Source organism: Nerophis ophidion, linkage group LG17 (assembly GCF_033978795.1).
Source record: "Nerophis ophidion isolate RoL-2023_Sa linkage group LG17, RoL_Noph_v1.0, whole genome shotgun sequence".
Classification (NCBI taxonomy): Eukaryota; Metazoa; Chordata; class Actinopteri; order Syngnathiformes; family Syngnathidae; genus Nerophis; species Nerophis ophidion.
The window spans coordinates 45063951-45074001 of NC_084627.1; the positions used below are offsets into that span (position 1 = coordinate 45063951).

Below are 10051 nucleotides of genomic sequence, written 5' to 3' on the forward strand. Positions count from 1 at the left end.
GGCAATCCAAAATGTTAAAGAACCTAAAACTGAATGTTTAAGGGAGTAAAAGTGAGGAAAAGATTATATTTAAAAAAAAAATGTGACCTGTCAGGTTCAAACACTGATGACATCTATTAATCAGACAAGAAGCAAGGAACCAAGCAGAGACAGAGTTCAATATAGCTCATGAGGAGAACGCATGGCGCTGAACACTTAGTCACAGTCTTGCCCTACGCTCTAGGGTTCAGCTCCCGCGTCCCTCTTTTTATTCAGAGTTCCATAGTCAACATCACTGAGGCCGCCTCTAAAAGGAGTGGTCACACATATTATGCAAAGCAGGTCCAGGACGCACAGTACGTGACGGAACGGGCTGGGGGCCTTTTGATTTCGCCTTGACCCCGCTTTTTCTGTGTGCTGTCATCTTATCTTCGTTGAAGTCCTTGGCTGATAGCAGGCTAAAACAAAGATAACATCTGTGGCAGAGGCCACCCCTCAGACAAGAAGTTTTGTCCTTGCATGGATTAGAACAAGTCTAACTTGAGCACAATAGCTAATAACTAAAGCAACGGACTTTAAGCATACTAAAGTTAGTGTGATAATATATACATAATTATTCATTGTCACCGACGTCCCACTGGGTGTTAGTTTTCCTTGCCCTTATGTGGGCCTACCGAGGATGTCGTAGTGGTTTGTGTTGTGGTTTGTGCAGCCCTTTGAGACACTAGTGATTTAGGGCTATATAAGTAAACATTGATTGATTGATTGATTGATATTCTAACAGACTGCTATACTTTTGACAAGGACAAAAAAGTCCAATCATATCACACGGTGGAGAGGCAGAGTCAATGGGCCGACGGCAGGGCAAGGCACGCTGCAGCCCTGCCCAAGATGGCGGCAAGGAGGCGGAGGATGCGGCGGAAAGGCGGAGCTTGCTGGGAGCGCCGCCGCCGCCACAATCTAAATCAGGTGCGTGGCACACACACCGGCACACAATTAATTCATCTCCTCCTGCTGTATAAAAAGGGGAGAAGGAGGAGAGATCGAGGAGGGAGTTGGAGAGCCTGCAGGAGCAGATGAAGAGCAATCAAAGAGCGACAGAGAGCGAGCCAGAGAGGAGGACGACGACGACGGCGGCGGAAAGAGCGGTGAGCGATCAGTGGAAAGGGGCAGCTGCAAAGTGATGCGACCTACACAAAAAACAAGCTTTATTTGAAAAAAATAAAAGACTAAAACCTGCTTAAAAGCATGTCCTTCCTGGGTGGTCCACTGAACCCGAGTGACGACAGCAAGCAACTGTCACACACACCTACAGCACTTTGAGGTTTTATTATTTACTGTATTTTCCAAACTATAATGCGCACTTAAAATCCTTTTTTTTATTCCTCCTCAAAACTGGACATTGCGCCTAGTAAAGCGGTGCACCTGATGTACGGAATAATTCTGGTTTTGCGTACGAACTCCAAGCAATTTTATTTGGTACATGGTGTAATGATAAGATAGATAGATAGATAGATAGATAGATAGATAGATAGATAGATAGATAGATAGATAGATAGATAGATAGATAGCTAGATAGATAGATAGATAGATGGATGGATAGATAGATGGATAGATAGATAGATACATTAGTACTTTAATGATTCCTTTAGGAGAGTTCCCTAAGGAAAATTCATATTCCAGCAGCAGTGTACAGAATTGGGATCGAATTTAAAAAATAAAAAGTAAATATTGGAAACAAAATAGAAAAATATTGTAAAAATAAGTGTGACCAGTAGATGGCAGTCACACATAAGAGACACGTGTAGACTGCAATATGACCCAAGTAAACAACACCAACCGTGACGATCTGTCACTTCATTTCTGTTTGTTTCTTTGTTTTTTCTATTGACTTCCCGTCAGTGCTCTTATTTTGTTCCATTTCCTGTTTTTTTTCCTCACCTGTCGTTGATTGGCAGCCGATCCACACCGGCTGCCAATCAGCACATGTTCTATTTCTGCCCCGTCTCAAGCACTCCTCGGTGCTCGAAGATCACTTAATGTTTGGAACCGTTTCATGCAGGACTGCATTCTCCTCTCTTGATGATAATTAAAATAATTTTACCTGTTCATCGGCTCCCGCTTCCTGGATCTTGGAGTCTCAAAAACTGCAGTCATGCGAGTTCCTAACACCAACATTTTTATGTTCCTTTGAAAATATAGAACATTACACACGGCGCTCAAAAATGTATCAAAATATTTTAGTAGGACTTTGGTAAGCTATGAAGCCACATTGTACTGTGCTCCAACATAGGAGTATTATTATGGGGTGTGTATAAGGTAATATTATACAAAAAGGAACTTTTCTTACCTTCTGGTACCTGCTGATCTGTATTTGGGATCTGCATAAGTCATGAAAATCGGCGCAGGTCCGCTTTTGTAAACCGCTGAGACACCGTAGTCGATAAGCTTCTTCTTTTTCTCTATCTTCTTGTTATGTGACATTCATTTCTAATATAAAGTAGTGTAAAGTTCTTACTTATATCTGTCAGTAAACGCACCATGAACGCGCTAAAATGGTTCTTCTTCTTTGTACTTTGTAAACACTACAAGTTGGAAGAGTTTCTGGAAGTGGATCATATTAGTACGTTGTTTGATTTCTTTGCTTAGTCCATTCCATCATTGAACTCCACATACTGATATACTGAAGTTTTTAAAGGGGAACATTATCACGATTTCAAAAGGGTTAAAAACAATAAAAATTAGTTCCCAGTGGCTTGTTGTATTTTTTGAAGTTTTTTTCAAAATTTTACCGGTCTCGGAATATCCCTAAATAAAGCTTTAAAGTGCTTGATTTTCGGCTCTCTGCGAAGACACTGGCCATTTCCCTGTGACGTCACACAGTGCTGCCAATGTAAACAAACAATGGGAATACCACAGCAAGATATAGTGACATTAGCTCGGATTCAGACTCGGATTTTAGCGATTTAAGCGATTCAACAGATTACGCGTGTATTGAAACGGATGGTTGGAGTATGAAAGTATTGAAGAAGAAACTGAAGCTATTGAGGGAATAGCTATTGACGCTATTCATAGCCATAGCATGGCCGAATAGCTGCGTTAGCATCGCCGGTAAAATGTGCGGACCAAACGATCAGGACTTTCGCATCTCTTGACACTGGAGCAACTTAAATCCGTCGATTGGTAAGTGTTTGTTGCATTCACTTGTGCGTGTGTGTAACAACCACAAATATTATGTGACACGCTGTTAGTATGGAGGGAAAGGGGACGTGACGACAGGTTGTAGAGGAGGCTAAACGCCGTCCCTTAAATGCACGCCCCCAATATATATATATATATATATATATATATATATATATATATATATATATATATATATCAAGATGTATTTCAATAATTTTGATAATTTTCTAAATGAAGGGGACGACAAAAAAATTCATTAATGTCTTTATTTGAACAAAAAATCTTAGGGTACATGAAACACATGTTTATTGTTGCAATTCAGTCCTTAAATAAAATAGTGAACATACTAGACAACTTGCCTTTTAGTAGTAAGTAAACAAACAAAGACTCCTAATATTTTATTATTTAAATCCCCCAAAATATTCTGGCAAATCTAGAAAATCTGTAGACTCAAATTTAAATCTTATTTCAAAGTCTTTTGAATTTCTTTTAAAATTTTTGTTCTGGAAAATCTAGAAGAAATACTGATTTGTCTTTTAGAAATATAGCTTGGTCCAATTTGTTATATATTCTAACAAAGTGCAGATTGGATTTTAACCTATTTAAAACATGTCATCAACATTTTAAAATGAATCTTAATCAGGAAAAATTACTAATGATGTTCCATGAATTTAAATTTTTTCTTTTTTTCAAAATGATTGGAATGAGATAGTTTTTCTCTTCTTTTTTTCGGTTGAATTTTGAATTTTAAAGAGTCGAAATTGAAGATAAACTGTGTTTCAAAATGTAATTTTAAATTTTCTCCTGTTTTCTCCTCTTTTAAACTGTTCAATTAAGTGTTTTTTTTTTTATTATCATTTATTCTCTACAAAAAACCTTCCGTAAAAGGAAAAAAAATGTTCAACGTAATGACAGACAGAAATACCCATTTTTTAAAAATATATATATATAGATTTATTAAAGAAAGGTAAATTGAGCAAATTGGCTATTTCTAGCAATTTTTTCAAGTGTGTATCAAACTGGTAGCCCTTCGCATTAATCAGTACCCAAGAAGTAGCTCTTGGTTTCAAAAATATTGGTGACCCTTGCTCTAGTGCCAACATGAAAGCACGTAGGTCTCTTCTGGACCAGCATAGTATTTACAGGCATGAACAGGCTACAGATACAGAACACAAAGCAGCTTTATTTTGATATCTTAGGGATGTTGGGCAGGACGCTCGTCCAAAAATGGACATAACGCATTCTCATTTTCTGTCTCACGTAGCTTTTATCCATATCAGCGTTGATCTCCAGGTACTGGTGTCCATTGCTGGTGAATTTGGGCCAGGTCGCAGGCACACTCGAGTCTCCGTTGTTGGGATCTCTGCGGACCAGACAGCGGAAAAAAAAAGACAAGCAGGTCAATAATTGAGGAAGTCGCCATTCATGTTTGTTTTGTTCTGCAGAATCGTACCCGGTTTTGGCAAAGTTGGTCCAGTAGGCGATCATGTAGCCGGACAGACGGCGGTGGCTGGGCCAGTATCCCAGCGGAGTGGTGAAAGGTTTCCCGAAGACGTACTGCAGGTCGTCGGAGTGGTCCGCCCCCACCCAGCTGGGGTACGGTCGACCGATGCCGCCCAAACGGTTTGGCTCGGAGAAAAGATACGAGTAGGTGCCAGCATTTCTTGAAAAACACCAGAGGAAAGACGCGTAAAAATGTTTATTTACATGTGACAAATTGTCTCTAGCAACATACAAGACTAACTTTAAAGGCGTTCTGAAATGAGATGTTCTTATTTAAGCAAGTCCATTCTATGTCTCATACTTGATCATTTCACCATATTGCCATATTTTTGCTGAAAGGATTTAGTAGAGAACATCCACGATAAAGTTCGCAACTTTTGGCCGCTAATAAAAAAGCCTTGCCTGTACCGGAAGTAGCAGACCATGTGCGTGTGACATCACGGGTTGTAGACCTCCTTACATCCTCACATTGTTTACAATCATGGCCACCAGCAGTTAGAGCGATTCGGACCGAGAAAGCGACGATTTCCCCATTAATTTGAGCGAGGATGAAAGATTTGTGGATGAGGAAAGTAAGAGTGAAGCACTAAAAAAGAAAAAAAAGAAAAGGCGACGGCTCCAGGCGACGGCAGTGGGAGAGTTTCAGATGTATTTAGACACATCTACTAGGATAATTCTGGAAAATCCCTTATCTGCTTATTGTGTTAATAGTATTTTATTCAGATTATAAAGTCATACTTGAAAGTCGAATAGCTGCGGTGAACGCCAGTGTCTCTGAGAGAAGCTAAGAAGCCAAGATCACAGCTGCCTTTTTGAGCCGCAGGATGAGGTTGCGTAATCCGCTCAAGTCTCCGGTAGCAACACAAACACAGCCGGTGTTTCCTTGTTTAAAAATTTCCTAAGGTGAAGCTTTACTATGGAACAGAGCGGTCAAGTGAAATTGGTTCCCGACCACATGTCAACCGGCAGGTTTCGGTGAGAAAACTGTGGTAATAAGTCGGCTCTTACCGTAGTCTCCCATTGGACACACTGACTTTAAGGTACGATATAATCTCACTAAAACACTAGTAACACAATAAGCAGATAAGAGATTTTCCAGAATTATCCTAGTAAATGTGTCTAATAACATCTGAATTGCTCCCACTGCGGTGAACGCCAGTGTCTCTGAGAGAAGCCGAGAAGCCAAGATCACAGCTGCCTTTTTGAGCTGCAGGATGAGGTTGCGTAATCCGCTCAAGTCTCCGGTAGCAACAGAAACACAGCCGGTGTTTCCTTGTTTAAAATTTTCCCAAGGTGAAGCTTTACTATGGAACAGAGCGGTCAAGCGAACATTGGTTCCCGACCACATGTCAACCGGCAGGTTTCGGTGAGAAAATGGTGGTAATAAGTCGGCTCTTACCGTAGTTATGAGCGGAGCTGGCGTCCTCCTGCAGCTGCTGCGGACTATTACCTCCTCCCACCGGAGACACTGACTTTCAGGTACCATATAATCTCACTAAAACACTATTAACACAATAAGCAGATAAGGGATTTTCCAGAATTATCTTAGTAAATGCATCTAATAACATCTGAATCGCTCCCACTGTCCTCGCCTTTTTTTTTTTTCTAGTCCTTCATTCCGACGATCCTCATCCACAAATATTTCATATTTGCTCGAAATCAATGTAGAAATTGTCGCTTTCTCGGCCTGAATCGCTCTAGCTGCTGGTGGCCATGATTGTAAACAATGTGAGGATGTAAAGAGCTCCACAACCCATGACGTCACACGCACATCTTGTTTAAAAATTTCTGAAGGTGAAGCTTTACTATGGAACAGAGCGGTCAAGCGAACATTGGTTCCCGACCACATGTCAACCGGCAGGTTCCGGTGAGAAAATAGTGGTAATAAGTCGGCTCTTACCGTAGTTATGAGCGGAGCTGGCGTCCTCCTGCAGCTACTGCGGACTATTACCTCCTCCCACTGGAGACACTGACTTTCAGGTACCATGTAATCTCACTAAAACACTAGTAACACAATAAGCAGATAAGGGATTTTCCAGAATTATCCTAGTAAATGCGTCTAATAACATCTGAATCGCTCCCACTGTCCTCGCCTTTTTTTTTTCTAGTCCTTCACTCTTACTATCCTCATCCACAAATATTTCATATTTGCTCGAAATTAATGTAGAAATTGTCGCTCTGTCCAAATCGCTCTAGCTGCTGGTGGCCATGATTGCAAACAATGTGAGGATGTAAAGAGCTCCACAACCCATGACGTCACACGCAAATCTTGTTTAAAAATTTCCGAAGGTGAAGCTTTACTATGGAACAGAGCGGTCAAGCGAACATTGGTTCCCGACCACATGTCAACCGGCAGGTTTCGGTGAAAAAATAGTGGTAATAAGTCGGCTCTTACCGTAGTTATGAGCGGAGCTGGCGTCCTCCTGCAGCTACTGCGGACTATTACCTCCTCCCACTGGAGACACTGACTTTCAGGTACCATGTAATCTCACTAAAACACTAGTAACACAATAAGCAGATAAGGGATTTTCCAGAATTATCCTAGTAAATGCGTCTAATAACATCTGAATCGCTCCCACTGTCCTCGCCTTTTTTTTTTCTAGTCCTTCACTCTTACTATCCTCATCCACAAATATTTCATATTTGCTCGAAATTAATGTAGAAATTGTCGCTTTCTCGGTCCAAATCGCTCTAGCTGCTGGTGGCCATGATTGCAAACAATGTGAGGATGTAAAGAGCTCCACAACCCATGACGTCACACGCACATCTTGTTTAAAAATTTCCGAAGGTGAAGCTTTACTATGGAACAGAGCGGTCAAGCGAACATTGGTTCCCGACCACATGTCAACCGGCAGGTTTCGGTGAGAAAATAGTGGTTATAAGTCGGCTCTTACCGTAGTTATGAGCGGAGCTGGCGTCCTCCTGCAGCTACTGCGGACTATTACCTCCTCCCACTGGAGACACTGACTTTCAGGTACCATGTAATCTCACTAAAACACTAGTAACACAATAAGCAGATAAGGGATTTTCCAGAATTATCCTAGTAAATGCGTCTAATAACATCTGAATCGCTCCCACTGTCCTCGCCTTTTTTTTTTCCTAGTCCTTCACTCTTACTATCCTCATCCACAAATATTTCATATTTGCTCGAAATTAATGTAGAAATTGTCGCTTTCTCGGTCCGAATCGCTCTAGCTGCTGGTGGCCATGATTGCAAACAATGTGAGGATGTAAAGAGCTCCACAACCCATGACGTCACACGCACATCTTGTTTAAAAATTTCCGAAGGTGAAGCTTTACTATGGAACAGAGCGGTCAAGCGAACATTGGTTCCCGACCACATGTCAACCGGCAGGTTTCGGTGAGAAAATAGTGGTAATAAGTCGGCTCTTACCGTAGTTATGAGCGGAGCTGGCGTCCTCCTGCAGGTGCTGCGGATTATTACTTCCTCCCACCGGAGACACTGACTTTCAGGTACCATATAATCTCACTAAAACACTAGTAACACAATAAGCAGATAAGGGATTTTCCAGAATTATCTGTCTAATAACATCTGAATCGCTCCCACTGTCCTCGCCTTTGTTTTTGTTTTTTTTCTAGTTCTTCACTCTGACTATCCTCATCCACGAATCTTTCATCTTTGCTCAAATTAATGTAGAAATTGTCGCTTTCTCGGTCCGAATCGCTCTAGCTGCTGGTGGCCATGATTGTAAACAATGTTCAGATGTGAGGAGCTCCACAACCCGAGACGTCACACGCACATCGACTGCTACTTCCGGTACAGGCAAGGCTTTTTTATTAGCGACCAAAAGTTGCAAACTTTATCGTCGATGTTCTCTCCTAAATCCTTTCAGCAAAAATATGGCAATATGGCGAAATGATCAAGTATGACACATAGAATGGACCTGCTATCCCCGTTTAAATAATATCTGCTGCTTGCATTGCAGCAGGCCCATAAATAAAAATGGATATGTAAAATTTTTACTTACGTGGCGTTGGAAGCATGAAGGTAAAGAGCAGCCTGTGTCGCGATCAGGAAGATGTAGTCAGTACCAACATTCACAATAGTCTTTTTAACGTCCTCTTTGCTGGGGTTGCTTTCCCACGCCGTGGTGTACAAGGAGTAGGCCTCTTCCAAAGCGGCCTTGCCCGATTCTTTGGTGTAAGAAGCCAGCAGCCTCTTCATGTCATCGCTGAGACGAAAGGAAGATGAGAGGGAAGGTCAGATCAGCCAAGCAGACACTCGGAGCGATAACGTATTGACGGAAATAAAGTACATGGGGGTTTCCACCAGGTGGGAGTTGATTGACGGGATGTCCATAGCGGTGAATAAATGTCCGTCCATATCGTTGACTCCGGCCATGTAGTCGATATCAGCGGCGTTGTGGTACAATTTGGAAGGATCATCGGGCAGGAAGTCCCCATCGAGAACTGCTGACAGGACCAGGTTGTCTACAAGGGGGGCTGGAAGAGGCAGACACTTGTATTACACCACTGTAATTTATGGAACATCATTAGTAATTTTTCCTGATTAAGATTCATTTTAGAATCGCGATGACATGTTTTAAATGTGTTAAAATCCAATCTGCAATTTGTTAGAATATATAACAAATTGGACCAAGCTATACTTCTAACAAAGACAAGACATTATTTCTTCGGTTTAGCTCGGTTGGTAGAGTGGCCGTCCCAGCAACTTGAGGGTTGCAGGTTCGATTCCCGCTTCCGCCATCCTAGTCACTGCCGTGGTGTCCTTGGGCAAGACACTTTACCCAGCTGCTCCCAGTGCCACCCACACTGGTTTGAATGTAACTTAGATATTGGGTGTCACTATGTAAAGCGCTTTGAGTCACTAGAGAAAAAGCGCTATATAAATATAATTCACTTCACACTTCACTTCTAGATTTTCCAGAACAAAAATAAATTCAAAAGACTTTGAAATAAGATTTAAATTTGATTCTACAGATTGTCTAAATTTGCCAGAATATTTTTTTTGAATTTTAATCATAATAAGTTTGAAGAAATATTTCACAAATATTCTTCATCGAAAAAACAGAAGCTAAAATGAAGAATTAAACTAAAATATATTTATTATTCTTTACAATAAAAAAACTTGAACATTGATTCACATTGTCAGGGAAAAAAGAGGAACGGACATAAAAGGTAAAAAGGTATATGTGTTTAAAAATCCTAAAATCATTTTTAAGGTTGTATTTTTTCTCTAAAATTGTCTTTCTGAAAGTTATAAAAAGCAAAGTAAAAAAATAAATGAATTTATCTAAACAAGTGAAGACCAAGTCTTTAAAATATTTTCTTGGATTTTCAAATTTTATTTGAGTTTTGTCTCTCTTAGAATTAAAAATGTCGAGCAAAGCGAGACCAGCTTGCT

At 40.8% G+C, this 10051-nt stretch overlaps 1 protein-coding gene across 1 annotated transcript in view; it reads right to left on the reverse strand.

The window, feature by feature from the left end:
- Positions 1–4325: 4325 nt before the first annotated feature.
- The window catches only part of LOC133536481 (bile salt-activated lipase-like), a 17820-nt gene continuing 12094 nt past the window's right edge, over positions 4326–10051 (reverse strand). Inside the window, exons 8-11 of the mRNA XM_061877042.1 lie at positions 8943–9129; positions 8655–8858; positions 4616–4825; positions 4326–4525 (exon numbers count right to left, since the gene is read on the reverse strand). Of these exons, the coding sequence (XP_061733026.1) occupies positions 4345–4525; positions 4616–4825; positions 8655–8858; positions 8943–9129 (782 nt within the window). The 3' untranslated portion in view covers positions 4326–4344. The remainder of the gene's footprint in view (positions 4526–4615; positions 4826–8654; positions 8859–8942; positions 9130–10051) is intronic.